The sequence below is a fragment of the Pygocentrus nattereri genome, chromosome 1 (genome assembly GCF_015220715.1).
Source record: "Pygocentrus nattereri isolate fPygNat1 chromosome 1, fPygNat1.pri, whole genome shotgun sequence".
In the NCBI taxonomy this organism is placed as follows: Eukaryota; Metazoa; Chordata; class Actinopteri; order Characiformes; family Serrasalmidae; genus Pygocentrus; species Pygocentrus nattereri.
In genome coordinates this window covers 2,961,458-2,982,804 of record NC_051211.1, presented here as the reverse complement: position 1 = coordinate 2,982,804, position 21,347 = coordinate 2,961,458, and the positions used below count along the sequence as shown (strand labels likewise).

Here is a 21,347-nt window from a genome sequence, read left to right as displayed (position 1 = left end):
GAGCCAGGCCTTCTCGTCCAACATCAGTGTCTGACCTCACAAATGCTCTTCTGGAAGGATGGTCAAATATTCCCATAAACACTCCTAACCCTTGTGGAAAGCCTTCCCAGAAGAGTTGAAGCTGTTATAGCTGCAAAGGGTGGGCCAACATCATATTAAACCCTGTGGATTAAGAATGGGATCTCACTCTAGTTCATATGCTTGTGAAGCCAGATGAGCTGTAATTGTCAAAAGGCCTGAAGAAACAACATTCAGACCCAGACATAAAACAGACTGTCACACAATCTGGTATTACAAGTTTTACAGAGACTAGAATGTGATTTATTGGTGTTTTCTGCTTATTTGCTTTCTCAAATATGTCTTACAGTCACATCTGAAGGACAATATCACAGAATATACAAATCATACAGTGTTTGTTTCTGTTACGCTGTGTTGAGTGTGAGGTGTGAGACTTTGACAATCTGAAAATAACGTCATAGTAAAGAAGCAAAAACACAATTTACACACTATATGAGAATAGAAGCAAACAGCAGGATCACTGACATTCATTGGTCTTCAAGTCACATAGTTCAGACCCCGATCTATAAATATTTCAATCATTGTAGTTCATATTTAACTGAAAAAAGCCAATCTGAGCAGATCACCTAGAAGTGCTGGTAGAATAAGAGTTCATTTCAATAGTCGCACAAATGTTGTTCACAGTTGACACGAAATCTTAACAGGAAGGAATTCCGTTAGACTAGTTTGTGGCTCAGACCCTGATGTGGCCCATTTAACCCAGCGAACATGTACACATGGGCCCTTTGTTGGCAAGCTGAGGGCAGTGTGGGCATGGGCTAGCCCACACAAATCCCAAACATGCCCAGCGTGGGTTTTCTGTGGGTAGCCTGCACTTTGGAATGCCCACTCAAATCCCATGCCAGGACCGTAGTGCGCTACCTCATGTTGGGCCAATCACGCCATGTTTTTAACACAGAAGGTTCAGTAACACAATTTGTAAGGTATCTGACTGTTATTGTGAATATGATGTCAATTCTTCATTACCCAGTGTTTAGTTAATAAGTGCTTAATCATTCATTAAGTAATTGCTTTGTAGTGTTACCGATTATTAAGAATCACTCACTGAGCATTTTAATACTGTTGTTAGACAAATTCAGACATGAATTCCAGCCGAATGTGACGCTGAAGTGTAGGTCTATGAAATGTGACACCAGGGAGGAGAGCTGACGTGTTTCTCAGGTGGGGCTGAAAGTGTTTCTCCAGTGTTCAGCACCACTTGGTGGTTTGAGAGGAACGATATTGTTTTTGGAAGCCGTGAAGACGTTATGATATGAGACATAATCCACACGAAAGGACGGCACATTCAGTTAAAGGACCTTTTTCTAGGATCTTGTTTGTGGAGGTAAGAGCTTTATATGAATATTTTAGTAACTTTTATAAAGAAGAAGGAAAGAGATCAACAGCTAAATCAGCAGCTGCTGCAGTTCACATTAACCCGACTCTCATTAAAGTGTCTTTCTTTCTTCTTCACCAGGAGAATGAAAAGTAATTGTTAACTCTGTTTCTGGTGTCGTCTGCTGAGCTCCTGCCTCTGTGAACATGTTTTTAATTACAGCTTTTACTGGCTGTTTCTCTGAGCTTTTCTGAGCTGTTTATTGAACAGAGTTGTTCTTTTTCAGTCTGACAGGTTTTGTTAAACTAGAAAAGCAGGATGAGCCTCTCTGAGGAATGTGAGGAGGACAGTTCCACCTCCAAGAAACACTCAGAGTAAGAGATTTTTTCTCTCTTATGTCATATTACCTCTTTGTGACAATGTGAGATCATGTCATATTTTTGCATTACATTTATTTATTTAATAGCAAAATGAATGTAATATAATATTTCTGTTATATTGTATTCCAGTTTAGTCCAGCAGGAGAGATCAGACTCTCCAGCTCCCAGCTGTGTGTCCATGAAGAGTCATTGGTCTATTGATTATCCACCATCGTTTAAAGATGGAGACCCCTTATCTGGACATAGGTAACAGCTCCTCACAGTTCAGCCATCAGACTCTCCGGTACTCAGCTCTGTTATGGATTCTGTGCAGGAATTTAAACTGAATAATTAGGACATTCCACTCAAGTCAGATTCATCAGTGGCTGTTTTTGTAAACCTTTTCACAAGATGAAGAAACACAAGGATGTTTAAAAAAGATTATTGATCAATTGGTAACATTTTTAATAATGTCTGTTAACTTATTAGTATCATTTACAAATTAAACCAGCAGCTTTATAGTCTTTATTTCCAGGAACATGATAAGCTGCTACAGAGGAAACATTTATGTTGAATTGTAATCCGTTTCTGCCGAAGAGATCAGACATAATCAGCTGCACTTCTTTAAAGACTGATGGATCTTTATTTGTGAATGAATTTAATTTCCATTGTTTGTGTGTAACAGGTTAAAACAGGGTGTCCAGTCTTAGCTTTCTGCAGGTTTTCACTCCAAACAAGCTGGAGCTCCCCTGACTGCACTTGTTTAAACAGTTGATCTTAGTCTTCAAACGTTTCCTCAAGTGATTTCTAACTGTGTTGGAGTAAAAACCTGCAGCCACATCTACCCTATGTGGAGAACATTGGACACCCCTGTGTTAAAATGTGCATGTATGACATAACTGAGCTCGTAATCAGGGTCAGATGATTATATGGGTTGATATGGTGGGTTTTGGGAGTTTAAAGGGAGATAACACTGAGTCTTTAGCTGCCTGTGAAGGCTTTTTGAATGAGATGGCAAGTTTTACCTCAGACTCACGCCAGATGTGACACATTAGCCTCATGTAAGCAAAGTGTAAGTGAAGCAATTGGGTGTGCATCCAGTCCACGCTGGGACTTTAACGGCTCGGCCTCATGGAGCTCTCAGCTCTCCATATAAACATTATAGACGGTTGAGTGTTTGAGTATTAAGCATCTCCTGAAGCACATCAGCTCCTGACTGTTACAGTAGAGCTTCATCTTTCACTGTTTCTGATACATTCATTAGTTTTCCTTCAGCTTATGCTCATTATTCATTCATAAAGTAGCATAACAGACATTCTGTTCAGTTTCATAATGATATATTTAATGTTCATAATCTGCATTTGTAAATATATTAGTTACAAATGGTTGTTTTATGAGTTAGTAACATGTTATAGTTAATATATTAAATAATCTTAGTTACTATACTACCTAATTGTGAATACTGTGTTAGTTAACCATAATTACTACATTAGTTAATATTTCTGTTCATCTTTGAAATGTATTTTATTTGATATTATCTGCTGCAGGAATAGTTGTGTTCATTTCATTATTAATGAAGCATAACACATTCTTTGTCACTAATAATTACTATATTCGTTCATGAGATGTTGTGAAGTTACTAGGTTGCTGTGGGACCTTATTTTAAAGGTGTGTTTTTATAGTTTTTTTAATTATCTAAATTTAAAACCGATTCATTTATCTCAATTTAAAAATATATAAATTTAGTCATTATTGATTGTTTGTTTTATTTAGCCCTTTTTATTGGTTTGATATGCTCCTGTGTTAAACATTTTTACTTTAATGTTTATTCTTCTTTTTATTCCTTAAATGAATGTCACTTTAAGTGTTTTCTGTGTTTAATAAGTAGCATCTCTATGGAGTTCAGTCTTCACTGAAACATGGACACATGCCATAGACTCAGTGTGCAGAAAAAACAAACATAGCCAGTCAGAAGACCTACAGGATGTAAGATGTAACCAGTATGGCCTTTAGTGTTAGACTGCAATGACCATTGTTGCCCTCACTGCTCGGTTTGATTGTTTTGTGCCAGTTCATTTTCATTATCATTTGTGTTTATGTCGTAAAACTTAATAAATCATAGTTAAGTCAAATGAAGGAAGAGGAACACAGCAAATTTACATTTTCTACTTTGTTCTCTTATTTCTGGGCTTCTTTTACTATAAATAATCTGAACCTTTAATTTCTATATTCTTTTATAGTGAAGTCCTGGGAAACAGATCAGACTATCCAGAATCCAGCTGTCCATCCTTGAAGAGTGACAGGTTTGTGGAACCTCCACAAATGTTGAAAGATGGAGACCCTTCATCTGAATACAGGTAAGAGCTCCCCATAAATTACTGAATGAACCCTCATGTGCAGTTATGAAAAGTAACCAGACATTTCTAAATTTGTCCCTCTTTTTAATACAGAAATCATATAATTCCTCAGGATTCAAACAAACTGTGAGTATCTAAGCTAAACTTTAAGCTTAGACCATTAATGTCTCTTCTTAACATCTGTGTTGTAGCTCCTGACCTAACCTAGCTTTTAATGCAGAGGGTGCCGGTCATCTCGCTCATCCAGTTGTGGTTTTTGTTATGTGCTGTCACAGACTGTCTGGGTACTGCACTTCCCCACTTCCGCCTTTATGTTCTATCAACAGTAAATTATGAATAAAATATTTAGAAAATGGATTTTTATAGATTTGTGAATCGATTCAGAATTGTCCACGTCTGTGTCACGATGCATCCAAGAATCAAGTTTTTTCCCCACCCCTGATATCCAAGAACATGAAGTGAGATGGAAACACACTCTCCATAGCCAAGAGAGCACATGTTCTTTGTGAGGCAGCGGAGGAAACTGAACCTGCTGCAGAGTTCTACACTGTGATCATAGAATCCTTACATAATCTATAACTATCTAGTTTGGTTCCTCCACCTCACAAGAGCGAACCAAACTCCAGCATATAATCAGGACAGTGGAGGGAATCATTGGAGGTAGCTTGCCAATGCATTAGGACACCTACAACAGCAGAGTGATGAAGCAAGATTACCCCTCTAATCCTACACATCACCTCTTCCAGCCACTCTCCTCTGGCAGAAGATTCAGCCAAAACCAACACTGCCAGACACACTAACAGGTTCTTCCACAGAGCAGTAGCTCATTAACCATAGTGGACATCTCACACTTAAAGTAAACCAGCAAACCCCTTTACTGTATTACAATAATTCCACTAACTGTACAAATTTAAATTTTCTGCAAATATTCACATCTTTCTGTGATATTCTGTGTATGACAGTAGTATACGTAATATAAATATATAGTATAATTTTCCACTGTTGTTAGTTGTATGCTGTGCTATGCAGTGATATGTTTAATTTTAATCTGTTATATCACGTAAATGTGTTTTTTCTAACAGGTCAGAAATCACACACATACCCACAAAATTCTTACTTTTAGATTGTTAGGTTCATTTGTGTCAACTCTTATAAAAAGTCTAAAGCATTGTTCACATTACTACAGATGACTGGAGGGGAACGTTTCTGTCCTGTGACAAAAAATGTGTATATTTCTCATTATGCCTTTTTCTTACAGACCTGCCTCTGGAACTAAATTTCAGGATGACTTCAAATTAAATCTGAAACAGAAGTTTGAGTGTCTGAATGAGGTAATAGCAAACCAGGAAACCTCAACACTTCTCAGTGAGATCTACACAGAGCTCTACATCACAGAGGGAGACAGTGGAGAGGTCAATAATGAACATGAGGTCAGACAGATTGAGGCAGCATCCAGGAGAACAGTAACAGAGGACACACCAATCAAATGCAATGACATCTTTAAACCCTCATCTGATCAAGACAAACCCATCAGAACTGTGCTGACAAAGGGGGTCGCTGGAATTGGGAAAACAGTCTCTGTGCAGAAGTTCATTCTGGACTGGACTGAAGGGAAAGCAAATCAGGATGTCCACTTCATATTTCCACTTCCTTTCAGAGAACTGAACTTGATGAAGGACCAAAAACTCAGTTTGGTGGATCTTCTTCATACACGGTTTAAGGAGATTAAAGAAATGGAAATATCCAGATCTCACAAAGTTCTGTTCATATTTGATGGTTTGGATGAGTGTCGTTTCACTCTAGATTTTCAGACCACTGTGAGATTGGATGATGTCACTCAGTCATCTTCAGTGGAGGTGCTGCTAATCAATCTGATCAAGGGGAATCTGCTTCCCTCCGCTGTCATCTGGATCACCTCCCGACCTGCAGCAGCTGATCAGATCCCATCTGAGTGTGTGGATCGAGTGACAGAAGTACGAGGATTCAGTGACTCACAAAAGGAGGAGTACTTCAGGAAGAGAATCAGTGACCAGAGCCTGACCAATAGAATTATCAAACACCTGAAGACATCAAATAACCTCTACATCATGTGCCAGATTCCTGTGTTCTGCTGGATTTCAGCCTCTGTTCTAGATAGAATGCTGGGTGAAGCAGAGAGTGGAGAGACCCCCAAAACTCTGACTCAAATGTACACACACTTTCTCATTATTCAGATGAAAATCATGAGAGAAAAGTACACAAAGAACCAGGAGACAGATGAAGAAATACTTCTCAAACTGGGACAACTGGCTTTTCAGCAGCTGATGAAAGGAAACCTGATCTTCTATGAGGAAGATCTGAGAGAGTGTGGCATCGATGTTGAAGAAGCATCCGTGTACTCAGGTGTGTGTACACAGATCTTCAGAGAGGAATCTGGGCTGCACCAGAGTAAAGTGTACTGCTTTGTTCATCTGAGCGTTCAGGAACATCTTGCAGCTCTATATGTGCACCTGACCTTCATGAAGCAGAAGAGAAATGTGCTGAAACAGAGTCAGTCCTCTAAACTGGGGATTCGGAGGAAAAAAGAATTTACAATCTCCGATGTACACAAGAGTGCTGTGGATCAGGCCTTACAGAGTAAGAATGGACATCTGGATCTTTTCCTTCGCTTTCTTCTGGGTCTCTCACTGGAGTCCAATCAGACTCTCACACAAGAGTTAGTGGCAGAGACAGGAAGTAGCTCCCCGAGCAAAGAGAAAATAATTAAATACATAAAGAAGAAGATCAGTGAGAATCCCTCTGCAGAGAAATCTGTCAATCTGTTCCACTGTCTGAATGAACTGGATGATCGTTCTCTAGTTGAGGAAGTTCAGCGGTACCTGCAGTCTGACAGTTTAAACCAAATAACACTCTCTTCTTCACAGTGGTCAGCTGTGGTCTTTGTACTGCTGACATCAGGAGAGAACCTGGATACATTTGTCCTAAGGAAATATAACAGATCAGATGATGGTCTTCTGAAGCTGCTGCCTGTAGTTGCAGAATCTAGATCAGCTGAGTAAGTAGTATTGAATAAAACACAATATTAGAAACATGATGAAACTGCAACACTGCTTTATTGTTCAACTTTTCATTCATTCAAAGTAAAAGTTTAGTGAAAAAAGAATTTTAGAAATTTTTGCAAATATATTTAAAAGGAAAAACTAAAATTTCTCATAGGCAGAAGTATTCAGGTCCTTTGCTATGACACTTGAAATTTATCTCTGGGGCCCTCCCATTTCATTATCAGAATCAGAGTCAGGATATTTTATTGATCCCAGAGGGAAATCTTGATCATATGTGAGATGTTTCTGCACTTTGATTGGAGTTCATCTGTGGTAAATTCACTGCACTGAACATGATTTGGAAAAGAACACACCTGTCTATATAAGAGGTTTCTGAGATAACAATATACATCACAGCAAAAAACAAGCCATGCGGAAGAAATAACTGCCTGCAGAAATCAGAGACAGGACTGTCTGCATGCACAGATCTGGGAAAGGCTATAAAAAAGTTCTGCAACAATAATAAAGAGCACGATAGCCTCCGTAATTCTTAAATGGAAGAAGCCTGGAACAACCAGAACTCTTACTAGAGCTGGCCACCCTACCAAACTAAGTATTTGGTGGAAAAGGGCCTTGGTAAGAGAGGTGACCATCCTATGTGTTGATAGGAGAAACTCCCAGAAGGGTCAACCATCACTGTCAACCAGCACTCCACCAATCTGAGCCTCTCCTCAGTAAAAGAACCATGAAAGCCTGTCAGAGGTTTGCAGAAAAGCACCTAAAGAACTCTCAGACTGTGAGAAACAAGATTCTTTGGTCTGACGAAGCCAAGAATGAACTTTTTGGCCTCTGTTCTACGTGTCATGTAGAATAGGAAACCAAGCACTGCTTATCACCTGCCCAATACCACCCCTATGGTGGGGGCAGCATCGTGTCTGTGGGGTTGGTTTTCAGCAGCTTGGAAAGGGAGACTGGTCAGGGTTCAGGGATAGCTGAATAGAGCAAAGTACAAAGATATTCTTAATGTAAACCCTATGCAGAGTGCTTGGGACCTTAGACAGGGGCAAAGGTTTACCTTCCAACAAGACAATGATCCTAAGCTCAGAGCCAAGGCAAAACAGGAGTGGCTTAGGGACAACTCTGTAAATATCCTTGAGTGGCCCTGTCAGAACTCTGCCTTGAGCTTAATCGAACATGTCTGGAGAGACTTAAAAATGGAGACCTGCATATGGTCCCCATCCAACCTGACAGAGTTTGAGAGGATTTGCAGAGAAGAATGGCAAAAAAAAAATCCAGGTGTGCAAACCTTGTGGCATCATACCCAAGAAGACTGGAGGCTGTAGTACTGACTAAAGGATCTGAATACTTATGTCAATGTAATATTTTAGTTTTTCCTTTTTAATACATTTGCAGAAAAATATAAAATTCTGTATTCACTTTGTCATTATGGGGTTTTAAGTGCAGAAAGATGGAGAAAACTTCTGAAGACTTTCTGAATGCATTGTGTATGCCTTAATTTGGTTTTCAGCAGCTTTAATAGGTTAGAATATTGTATTTTGCTTTCTTCATTTTCAGCCTTTCATTTTGTAATCTGACAAACCAAAGCTGTGTAGCTCTGGCCTCAGTGCTCAACTCAGAATCCTATCTAAGAGAACTGGATCTGTCGGATAATAAACTTGGAGATTCAGGAGTGAAGCTGCTCTGTGCTGCGCTGGAAAATCATCTATGTAAACTGGAGACACTGAGGTAAGACTAGTGTTGTGTGAATAGATGTAGCAGATGTTCTTAGATTTTCATAAGTGCAGTGCTGGCAAGGTGCTGATCTGGCACAGAACAGTACAACTGTTTTTTTTTTTAGCTCGGGTTTACTTTGAGGAGAATCTTCATTTTCAGTAAAGCTGAGTCACAGGGGAGTAAAATGCAAAAAATTAATATCAGATAGATAAATAGACTAATATGACAGTGAAACCCAGTGATAAACAATAAGATAATAAAGTCAGACCAAAAACAAATAAGTTTGGCAGAGTACATTATTTCCTGAGATAATAGTCACAGTCGTGGAAAATTAGGACAATATGGACATGCTCTTATGATACCCTCATAGCTGCTATTTTCTCCTTTGGCTGAAAACCCCCAATTAGATGTTTTTTATAACCATCCACCATTCTCTGACATCGACTGGGAGTTTTTCCCAATTCTACATGCAGAATTCTTGCAGCTGAGTGATGTTTGATAGGTTTTTTGCAAGCACCACCTGTTTCAAATCACCCCACAGCATCTCAGGATTAAGATCCAGGCTTCAATTTGGCCATTCCAGAACTTTCTATTTCTTTCTTTTGAGCCGTTCCTTGGTGGACTTGCTGGAATGTTTTGTGTCATTGTCAAGTTGTCTACCACCACCACCACTTCAGCTTCAGTTTTAGGATGGATGGTCTCACATTATCCTCAGTTACCCACTGATACACTAAAGCAAAGGTTTGATACATTCAAAGTATAATGGCCCACAGAAAAATTAATATCAACTTTTTAAATGCAGTTTATTTCTTTTTTTCTTACGTGTTAATATGGAAACCGGGGAATTATGGGACAAAAAAGACCAAACCAGTTCAATCACAGAAAGGAAAATTACAGTTATGTTGAAAACCATAGCATAAACAAGAAATATGGTTGCAGTGATGTTACTAAAAACAGGAAGGCAGCAGGAATATACAAGGTAAATGTGGACTGTGGACTGTAGATTTGGAGCTGCAGTCCATTGTGTTTTTGCTGAAAATAATCCACTGGCTTTGGCATAAGAGTACTTGTTTGTTCCCAGGGTGTTTCTTCAGTTTTGAATATAGCCAAAACACACTCCTCTCACTGGATAAGCTGTAGCGAAACAGAATGAGGCAGTGGCAAGGAAAACTCCCTTAGAGCAAGAGGAAGAAACCTTGACTCAAAAGGGGAAACCCATACTCCTCTGGTCGACAATGGATAGCAAACAGCATTAATATATATTAATAAAATACAGAAGTGGGGAAAAATGAGTGAAGCTATGGTTATAATTAAATAGACAGTCTGTGCAGCAGCAGCAGTATCATCAGAAAGGTCAGTTCATGCAGGTGAGGTTTGTACAGCATTGTACAACATGAAGCTCTATGGTGGTCAAAATGGTCCAGAAAGCTGGCAAGCTGTGGCCAACTAATTACTAGGTATTTGTATTGCCCCCTAGTGATCATAAATGCCATAAATGTCTTCCATTCGTCTCCCTCTTTGATTTGAACCAGATTGTATGCACTTCTTTCTGCTCATTCTGTATCATCTACCAAGTGACTAAAGGGGACAATGTAACAGTGTGATAGAGTGGACGTTCTGTTTCTCATTAAACATGGCCAAGTTAGCTTTTTGTATTGCAGGACAGGGCAAACACACACGTGCAGAAGGAGAGAGACACATGTACATGTGCAGAAAATATTTGCTATAGCATTAGTGGTAAGGTGATAATGTTAAAACTAGCTTTCATTTTTTTCTGCTAATGTGAGCCAATTTGAATCAAGGCCCATTAGCAAAAAATGTTCATCACTCTGTTGCTGGCATCAAATTTGAAATGGGCACATATTCTTTTCAAAAGACGATAACATTTCTTTTTGATTCATAATTTTAGTGAAACATTTTTGATGACGTTCCTGCTGAACTGATCTGGGTGTTCTGAACTAAGAGAGTGTCATTGTTCTCTGCAGGTTGAAGGGTTGTAACATCTCAGAAGAAGGCTGTGCTGCTCTGACTTCAGCCCTGAAATTAAACCCCTCACACCTGAGAGAACTGAATTTGTCGGGTAATAAACTTGGAGATTCAGGAGTGAAGCTGCTCTCTGCTGGACTGGAAAACCCTCTCTGTCAACTGGAGAGACTGGGGTAAGTTCATCTCTCTGAGAGTAAAATTAAGTAATATAGTAGCCAACAAAAAATTTTAGCAACAGAGATATAATTAGAATTATAGCTTATCATTATTATAATAATTTTTATGCATAATAACAATAGTCCACTAAAAAAAATAAAAAATAAATGTAGGACTCTTATTTTGATAGCAGTGTCTTAAACAGGGTATTATGACATTATTGTATTGTGTGTGTGAGCACTATGCTGTCCACTATTCTCTGCCATATATTTCTACCTTCTTTGTGGATTTGCTTGATACTTCAATTAATTTCATAATAACCTTTGGAATTTATCCGAGTGGTTCATCTGTTCTACACCATTTTATCATAGTTTATTTTTAAGAACATCAGCATTAGCTGAGCTGCTTCTCTGTATCTTATGTTAGGTTATTGCTACTGGTTAATAGCGTTTGTTAGAGCTGCTGTTATTCTCCTTCATGGGTTGTCTGTCCTCTTGATTATCAACAGGCTGTTGTTTGGTCAAAAACCATGCAATTCTTTCACAAACTGGTCATAAGAAGAATTTGGTACATTTGGCCAAGATAGTACCACAGTGTCCCAGTCCAGTGGTCTGCTATATAAATGTGGGACCACAATAAAAAAAATCAACTTGGTCTTGATCAGTACCAGCAGGAGAAATAGCTAAATAAAGAGAGCACTGCAACAAGAAACCTTGACAATTCTCAGGATGCCCATTGCGTTTATCAGGCTTGCGCACAGTAAAAAATGTCTTGTTTTTTACCTTGCAGTTGAGTGGTCAAATATTTAACACTGTTCACTATTTGAACTAAATACGTCTGTTGGTCTGTTTGTTGATTTGTTAAAGATTCAAGAGACTGTATTACCCCAGTCAGTTCTTGTGGATGCTGACCTAGCATTTGTCCCTGAGTCACAATCAATCCAAAAGGCAAAGGCATTAGGGCAGTGTTGAAAAATACAGGAAGCAGGATTGGGACATGGGTAGAACAATACAAGAAATGAGGCTCAGTAGCTCTTACAGAAAGATGCAATACCTTGCAAAGTACTAAGCTAAAAGGCCAGGCTTATATACTAACTACACAGACAAGGGTCATCATACAAAGGTGATAATACTGAGGCAAAGGCACTGGCAGTGAGATGGTCAGGTGATCTCTCTGAGAGTCCTGAGAGATCGAGTCCTTATCAAGAGAATGGTGCGGGAGAAGCGGGAGTTTATCTGCAACATAAGTAAAGAAATGTAATGTATAGAGTCTGCGATTGACCTAATATCAGCTACTGCTTAGTGACTTAAATCTTCATAAACAGAAACATACTCTGTGTGTTTACATTGTTTACATCCACATCACACTCAAACACTGTTCTCTCTGTAGGTTAAAAGCTTGTAATGTGACAGATGAAGGCTGTGCTGCTCTGAACGCAGCTCTGAAATTAAACCCTTCACACCTGAGAGTCCTGGATCTGTCTTGGAATTTCCAGACAAAGAAAGGACGTGAGATGTTGTTTGCTCTTAAACACAATAAACATTACAGATTACAAGATCTAAGGTGAGTAACAATGATTTCAGATAAACATGTAGAGACACACACACACACACACACACACAGACACAATCAGGCTGTTTTCCCAGACAAATTAAATCTCCTCTTATTATTGAATTTTTTTCTGTTTTTTTCAGAGTGTGGTGTTGATGGTCTGAATTATTGATAACCAAAGAAATCACATCATAAAGAGCTTTCTAAAAATAAAGAGAAGTGATTTCTGAATGTGTGCATTCAGCAGAGGGAGACACAGTGTGTGTAGATTCACGTGTGTGTTTGTGAACAGAAAACTTCATGAGAAATAAAACAGTAAACAAACAACACTAAAAACTGAATGTCTGATATCCAGAGAGGAGGAATCTTCTACTCTGTCACAGGTAACAGATGGACCATGTGGTACTTTGTCCAGTGAAGAAAACAGACTGTACTTGTCACAGGTCATGATGTTTTGTATATAGAAACCAGAAGAAATGTTTTTGTTAATCTGTGTTTGTACCACAGAAATCAAGGCTTCCATTATTTATGTTTTTGTTTTTCTTCTGTTTCCATGGGAGCACAGTTATATGAAGTGAGGCTCATTTTAAATCAGAAGCAGCGAGGTGCAGTGTGGCTCCTGTGCTAATCAGAGTGACCCTTTAAACTGGTGTGTACAAAATACACTACCACAACATTTAACTCATGAGCTGACTTTGTGCTGCTTGTTATTTTCTGTTTAGTAATGAACATCGTTAGGTTCAACAAAGATTGTTGTGAAGATGTGCTGTCCAGTAATTATGTGTATTACATGCGGTGCAGTCTATACAGTATTACAATAAATATTTTATGATGGAAGTATATTCAATGAATGTATATTCTATAAGAAAGCACTTTTCACAATAAAATTATTGATTGCTGAATGAACGGCTAATTTCATTTCATCGTCAATAAAACAGTGCTGCAGGAATATTTCACCACTTTGAGTAACATCATGAATCCATGAAGAAGTGATGCTTCAGTAATGCTAAATATAGAACTTAACACTCTTGTTCTATGAGAGTTTTTTCATGATTTTGGCTATGAATATCATGAAGGCCTTCACAAACATCATGAATAACTTTTTAGATTTGCATAGTAATTACTACATGAATGAATATTCTGCTCCTAGATTAAGGCGTTTAAATGTTGTTACTTTATGCATATACTTGTGTTTTTCCCTGACGGAGTAGCAGATGCCCATTTCCAAACACAGATACAATTGTCAGGCTGAGTTGAAGAAAAAAGTTGCTGCGTTATTGTTTGTATTGATCTGCGCATTTCTGTGCATAAAGTAATCAAATGTACAACATTTTCCACAGCCACCACGGCAGTAGGCTTTCGTTTACGCTGCTTGATGGTTTTGTTTTTATTGTCTTTGTTATATCCATCTCCAGAATGAACTGATACTTAATAAGGAAGTATTGCTTTTAATGTGGTGGCACGGTGGCGTGGTGGGTAGCGCTGTCGCCTCACAGCAAGGAGGGCCTGGGTTCGATTCCCCGGCCGGGTGACCGGGGTCCTCTCTGTGTGGAGTTTGCATGTTCTCCCCGTGTCTGCATGGGTTTCCTCCGGGTTCTCCGGTTTCCTCCCACAGTCCAAAGACATGCAGTCAGGCCAATTGGGTGTGCTAAATTGTCCCTAGGTGTGAGTATGTGAGTGACTGTCTGTGTCTGTGTGTCTGCCCTGCGATGGACTGGCGACCTGTCCATGGTGTATCCTGCCTTCCGCCCGAAGACTGCTGGGATAGGCTCCAGCTCCCCCCCGCGACCCTGACGGAGAAGCGGCTTAGAAAATGGATGGATGGATGCTTTTAATGTTTGCTTTATGTTAACCTATGTTTCAGTCTTGCTATTGTTTTGTTTGTTTTGTACCTTTATACGATGTTGGATGATATGATAACTGCACTGTCAGCAATAGAGTATAACCTCATCCTGCAATAGGATACAGTGCATTTGGAAAACCTAGTGATTGGCAGCTTGCTATTGTGTTTATGCAACCAGAGCAGACCACCACAGTCGGCCCTTTATGCCAACAAATAAACGACATCATATTTCTTATTATAGCAGAAATATTTAGTTGAAGAGATTTGCTTGTAGAACCTGATTATAGTTTGTAGACCCCCAACTCTAGAACATTCTAAACATTCTTTTAAAAATATAGCTTGGATATAAGTCAAAGTAGTCAGTGTACAGGATGTATAGAATTATAGATTTACTATCCTCTGAAAAGAACTCAAAACACAGCCATTAATGTCTAAATAGCTGAGGACACAAGTGAGTCCACCTCACAGTGAACATGTCCAAATTGTGTCAATATTTAGGGTGACCACCATTATTATCTAGCACTGCCTGAACCCTCTTGGGCATGGAATTCATCAGAGCTGCACAGGTTACCACTGGAATCCTCTTCCACTCCTCCATGATGACATCACGGCGCTGGTGGATGTCCGACATCTTGTGCTTCTCCTCCTTCTGCTTGAGGAGGCCCCACAGGTGCTCAGTTGGGTTTAGGTTTGAAGACATACTTGGCCAGTCCTTCAGCAAGGCAGTTGTCATCTTAGAGGTGTGTTTAGGGTTGTTGTTGTGTGTTTCAAAGGATGGGGCTCATGCTTGGCTTCAGAATGTCTCAGCACATGTTGGAATTCATGTTTCTCTGAATGAACCGTAGCTGCCCAGTGCGGGCAGTACTCATGCAGCTCCAGACCATGATGCTACCACCACCATGCTTGACGGTAGGCAAGTGACAGTTGTCTTAGGTCTCCTCACCAGGGCACCACCACACATGCTAGACACCATCTGAGCCAAACAAGTTTATCTTGGTCTCATGAGACCACAGGGCATGGTTCCAGTAATCCATTTTCTTGGACTCTGCTTGTCTTTGGCAAACTGTTTACTGAGAAGAGGCTCCCTGGCAATACATATATATACTGTATATATATATATATATATATATATATATATATATATATATATATATATATATATATATATATATACTGTGTGTATATATATATATATATATATATATATATATATATACTGTGTATATATATATATATATACTGTATATATACTGTATATATATATATATATATATATATAAATTTCACTCACCCATCCAAATCATTGAATTCAGGTGTTCCAGTCACTTCCATGGCCACAGGTGTATAAAGCCGAGCCCCTAGGCCTGCAGACTGCTTCTACAGACATTAGTGAAAGAATGGGTCGCTCTCAGGAGCTCAGTGAATTCCAGCGTGGTACCGTGATCGGACGCCACCTGTGCAGCAAGTCCAGTCGTGAAATTTCCTCACAATTGAATAAAACTTCAGTAAAATTTCTTCCTCTTCAGGAGTTTGATAGTCTGATATTTTGTGCTTCAAATATGCCGACAGATTCTATGCTATGTGTAAAAGATAGTTCAGCCAGTTCAGCCTTTTGAGACATTTAATGATTAGAAGGAAAGCAGAAAAGCACAAATTCACCCTTTACTTTTCTCTTATTTATGCATTTCTTTTACACAGTGTTAAGCTCTAAAATGGTTCAGACTTTCTGAAATAGATTCCCTAAAAAACACAGACAGTCTCTGTGTTTCTGTTTAATCCTTTAATTCAGCATTTATACACACACAGAGTCTATACAGAGAGATTCTCAGTGTTATTCTGCCATCTACGGCTACCAGAATGTAACTGCAGCACCATTTAGCAAGAAGTTGATAATTAAGAATTTACTTCAGCCTCATAGCTGAACAAGATGTTTCAGTATGAACTGGTAACTATATGGGGTTTGTAGTTTATCTGCCACTCTAAGCAAGTTCGCTGCATAAATTAATTAAATGTGAGCTGCACAGATATTTGTATATATGTACAAATGTTATGGTCTGATAAATAATATAAATGCTATATTTAATATATATATTTCAACTGTCATATTTATCTGAAAAAAGCCAGTCTGAGTGGGTTACCTAAAAGTGCTGGTAGAGTTCATTTAAATATTAGCACAAAGGCTATTCACAGTTAACGTGAACTATTAAAAGGAAGGAAATATGTTAGACTACTCTGTTATTAAAACCCAGATCTGACCCATTTAACCCAGCAAACAAGCAAACAATGGTCCTTTGTGGGCAAGCCATTGACAGTGTGTGCAGGGGCCCATACAAATCCCAAACAGGCCCAAAGTGGGTTTTCTGTGGGCAGCCTGCACTTTGGAATGCCCACTCAAATCCCATGCAAGGCCCTGGTGATTTAGTCCATATTGGGCCAGTATCTTTCTCTTGTAGGCCCAGTTTTATGTGCACAGCACTTTAACAAGCCCACCCAAAATCTCATGCTCACTCATGGCAGGGCTACCAATGCTGTTCCCAGAATTCCCACATTAAATTCTCAGTATTATTGGAGAAAATGCATAGGATCGACATGAGGTTTGGAGGTGGGTTAATTCTGACCCTGCACCCTGCTGTATTTCCCAGTGTTCTGAATAAATTATGCCCGATTTAAAAGCAGTTTAGACAATTAACTCATTATTTAGACGTTTATTCATTAAGTATCATAAAATCTCACCACAATGTTGGCTTACATTTATTTCTGAGAAGACAGATGTTTTGTAACTGATAATTGTAAGATTTCAGTCCAAAAACACTGAAGACTTTTTACCAGCAACAGCAGACTGGAAGTGGACCATAGATAACTGATATTTCAGGGGTTACATTCTGCTTCTAAAAGTTGAGAAATGAGTTTACGAGATTATTAAATTAAACACACACACACACACTGTAAACCGCTTATCATTCTGGGTCACAGGAGGGTGCTGGAGCCAATCCCAGCTGTCATTGGGCAGAAGGGAGGATACATCCTGGACAGGTCACCAGTCCATCTAATGGCAAACCGACACATACATTAACACCTAGGGGCAATTCAGTATGTCCAATTGGCCTGACTGCATGAAACCCCTGCAGACGCAGGGACAACATGCAATCTCCACACAGAAAGGACCCTGGCCACCTGAACCCAGGCCCTTTTTGCTACCCACTGCTCACCGTGCCAACCATTAAATTGAACAGCCTCAGTAAAAGTTCTGCTCGAGCTGGTCACTCATATCTAGTAATATCTCTGAGAGGTCAGTCTGAGAGGTTGACCACTAATGGATGGAAGCTACGCAGTCGTTGCCATGTTTTTACCACGGCAGGTCCGATTTGTAAGGGATTTGACTATTACAGTGAGACGTATTGAATGAATAACCATGATGTACATGCGTGCTGTTCTTTAGAGTAATATTTGGAAATATCAGTAAACTTTTTTTTATTCAGCTTTTTTTTTAATAATAAGGTTCACTTTTCTTTATTATGACATTATTTTCAGATTTGTCAGAAAGTCTCCAACGCCTCACACTCACATCTAACACAGCGTAACTGAAACGAACACACTAGGATTTTGATATTCTGTGATATTGTCCTTCAGATGTGACTGTAAGACTTATTTGAGACGTAAATCTGTTGATTATGTTTAATATTTTCTGTTTAATATGACATTTATTACAGCTTTTACTGAAGCTCAGCTTGTATGTTTTCCTAACTTACTAACTGACATCGCATATTAAAAACCTCTTTTAGGAGAAAATGTGTATTTTCCACAGTCTAGCCCAGTTTGCGTACTGTTGCCATGGTGACAGAGATGCGGTGAAATGGAACCAGTTTAATCCGGATGGAACCCGTTTTCTCCGGTTTACTCCAGATGGCTTAAGTTTACTGAGAAGGTAAGTGAAGCGTAAAATACTGTTTTCTAAACTCAGCTGGCTGTATTAAAAGGTTGTATGAGGGCTGCAGAGCTTTATATGAAGGTATCAGACTGAATTAGTATCTTATACTAACGTGTTTTAGTTAAACAGTGCAAACATTAGTTAACTAGATAATGTTAGCTTCATTAGCAGGCTAGCGACATTGGTCATGAGCTGAAATTGGCTAAATGTAATTTATGTATTTTATTCAGTCTTCTTTTTTGGCCATTACTGGTTGAGGTTAACATTTAAAGGTTATCTAAATGAGCTGAGTAGCTCAGCTGACATCTAGCAAGTTGTCAGTTTGTTGCTAGCTAATAACATTAGCTAACGTTAGCTAGGTTAAATCAATGTCATTAGAATAGTCGTCATAGACAGGGGTGTAGGCTTACTGGTGTTAGAGGCTTTAGAAGTTTATTGACAAAAATCAAAAATAATTTGTAACAATCTTCTTCTTTCGGCTGCTCCCTTTAGGGGTCGCCACAGCGGATCATCTGCCTCCATCTTGCCCTGTCCACTGCCTCCTCTACTTTCACACCAACCATCTCCATGTCCACCTTCACTACATCCATAAACCTTCTCTGAGGTCTACCTCTTCTCCTTCTACCCGGCAGCTCCATCTCCAACATTCTTTGCCCAATATATCCACTATTCCTCCTCAACACATGTTCAAATCATCTCAACCTGGCCTCTCTGGCTTTATCTCCAAACTGCTCCACCTTCACTGTCCCTCTGATCTGCTCATTTCTAATCTTGTCCATCCTTGTCACTCCCAACGAAAATCTCAGCATCTTCATCTCCGCCACCTCCAGCTCAGCCTCCTGTCTTTTAGACAGAGCCACAGTCTCCAAACCACAAATCATAGCAGGACACACTGCTGTCTTGTAAACCTTCCCTTTCACTCTTGCTGCTATCCTTCTGTCACACATCAGCCCTGACATCCGTCTCCACCCACTCCATCCTGCCTCCACCCTCTTCCTCACCTCTTTTCTACACTGTCCAGTGCTCTGGATGGTTGACCCAAGATATTTGAAGTCATCCACCTTTACGACCTCTACTCCTTGCATCTTCACCTTTCCACCTGCCTCCCTCTCATTCACACACATATATTCCGTTTTATCTCTACTGACCTTCATTCCTCTCCACTCCAGTGCAAACCTCCACCTCTCCACATTCTCTTCCAAATTTGTAACAATCAATAAAGTAAAAAAATGTACCATGTACTATACCAATAAGGGTCCTTGGGCAAGATTCCTAACACTACCTTCGCCTACTTGTGTAAAATGATCGCTCTGGATAAGAGCGTCAGCCAAACGCAATAAATGTAAATGTAAAAATGATTTTAAAAATCTCCAGCATACATTTACTGTGTAGATACATATCTGAGAATTAATACAATACAAGTATATGCATTAATGTTAAGCCCTTTTACCATTTATTATAATAATAATAATGAAACTTAAATACAGTGAAATCAAATTAACCCTTGATCTTTTAGTTGTAGGTGTTAGACGTGAATTTTCTAAACTCAGTGCTAAGTTTGCTGTTTTCAAGCAGCCCTGAAGTTGGGGTGGGATGTGTGCGTCACTTGGCCAGTTTTAATGGGGCTTTAGCTCCCCTCAAAAATTTTATACAGCACCCCTTTCAAGTGAAAGCACATTTTAGTTCAAAATGGTCAGTAGTATTCTCATTCTTTATTCAACTGCACCACTGCATCTTGCAATGTACTGTAATGGCAGGGTGCAACCTGTGGGAGGCGCTGCTGCTGCTATCATGCTGCGCTGCCTCTGCTGAGCAGCCAGAGACTTAACATAGTGTGAAAAGTGCAACCTGGTAAGTCCAATCATATCAGACCTTGTAATTTGTAAACCAATCATTTCAGACCTGGTGAGGATCTCTAGTTTTATTCTCTCTGACAGGAACCGCTGAACTGTTGTCAGGATTCTGTCAAAAAACAAAAACAAAACAAAACAAAAAAGCCAATTAAACAGTTGTATATACATCAATTCCTCAACCCAACTCAAGGTGTACATTTAAAAGCGGAAGCTCCATCGAAGGCCAATCAGATGAGAGGATTTTTACCAGATAACAGCAACAGATTGCTCTGTCATCATTTCCTTGAGTTCTTGTAACTCTGAATTTAATAAAAATAACGTTTTACTAAAGGCAAGATGAGAAGGGGAGAAAGGAGCTGAAGGAGGCTGACAGGGTCTTGGAGCAGATCTGATGGAGGTTAGTAATCAAGATGGAAGTGAGCGACAGCTGTTTAAGCTTGCAGTTAAAATGAATGCTGAATTTAATTGAATTGAACTGAGAAACATTGGTTACTATGATCATGAAATTGTCACCTAGCTTTTTAAACATGCCTATAACTGATTGCACCAACTGTGCCTGAAGTGATCTGTAATCAGTGTATTTGAGTAATATTTTTAAGGCCTTGCATCTTTAACTGTATCTGTAAATAGATCAGTATAGTATTTGTTATACTAAGTCTGTGCTTAATATAAACTACACAGAGACAGATTTACTGTGTGCCAATTTGACAAGATAACTGTTTTTGTCTGCTGTTGGCCTAAAAGTACATAATGGACATTTTGAGGCCATTAAAATTCTCCTGGGGGACCATACACCCAGATGCCCCTAATACAGGCTTAGCCCCTCATCTGTAAACCTCTAGTGACACCCCTGTGGTGGGATATGGTGATATTTTATTATTATCATCATTAATTAGATCACAATGCAGTTTTCTGAGCATATAGTGCACACTGACTTATTATTATTGTCATTATTGTCATCGTAATTATTATGAAGTACGAGTTGCTTCAGACTTCTGGCGCTCATATGGATAAGTTTTCTCCTGAATATCCTGCCTTTTGTTTGGATTTTCAGGCTTCTGATTGGCTGGTTTGTGATCCCCTGATTTTATCCATCCATCTTGTAGCTGGTCGTCCCTCATCTTTCAGCTTGAACATTTGTTTTCTTTGCCATCCAAGATTCTCTTC

The 21,347-nt window shown here is 39.2% G+C and overlaps 1 protein-coding gene across 3 annotated transcripts; it reads left to right on the top strand.

Moving 5' to 3' along the window:
* Nucleotides 1–96: 96 nt before the first annotated feature.
* LOC108441740 (NACHT, LRR and PYD domains-containing protein 3-like) lies at nucleotides 97–13,458 on the top strand. 3 transcript variants are annotated; one of them, XM_037539303.1, is made up of 10 exons: nucleotides 97–1,402; nucleotides 1,680–1,767; nucleotides 1,903–2,019; nucleotides 3,993–4,109; nucleotides 4,203–4,235; nucleotides 5,368–7,143; nucleotides 8,705–8,875; nucleotides 10,849–11,022; nucleotides 12,395–12,568; nucleotides 12,700–13,458. In XM_037539303.1, the coding sequence occupies exons 2-10, from the start codon at nucleotides 1,712–1,714 to the stop codon at nucleotides 12,710–12,712; spliced, it is 2,631 nt and encodes an 876-aa protein (XP_037395200.1). In that variant the 5' UTR covers nucleotides 97–1,402; nucleotides 1,680–1,711; the 3' UTR covers nucleotides 12,713–13,458. The 3 variants fall into 3 exon arrangements, with proteins under 3 accessions (XP_037395200.1, XP_037395181.1, XP_037395238.1); XM_037539284.1 differs by having other exon boundaries at nucleotides 97–1,767; XM_037539341.1 differs by lacking the exon at nucleotides 4,203–4,235 and having other exon boundaries at nucleotides 97–1,767.
* Nucleotides 13,459–21,347: the final 7,889 nt, after the last annotated feature.

Bases quoted from the DNA above. Each gene is read 5' to 3' on its own strand.
- LOC108441740 (XM_037539303.1), top strand. From the start codon at position 1,712: ATGAGCCTCTCTGAGGAATGTGAGGAGGACAGTTCCACCTCCAAGAAA. The intron at 2,020-3,992 runs GTAACAGCTCCT...ATTCTTTTATAG, and splicing joins GACCCCTTATCTGGACATAG to TGAAGTCCTGGGAAACAGAT. The intron at 8,876-10,848 runs GTAAGACTAGTG...TGTTCTCTGCAG, and splicing joins TGTAAACTGGAGACACTGAG to GTTGAAGGGTTGTAACATCT.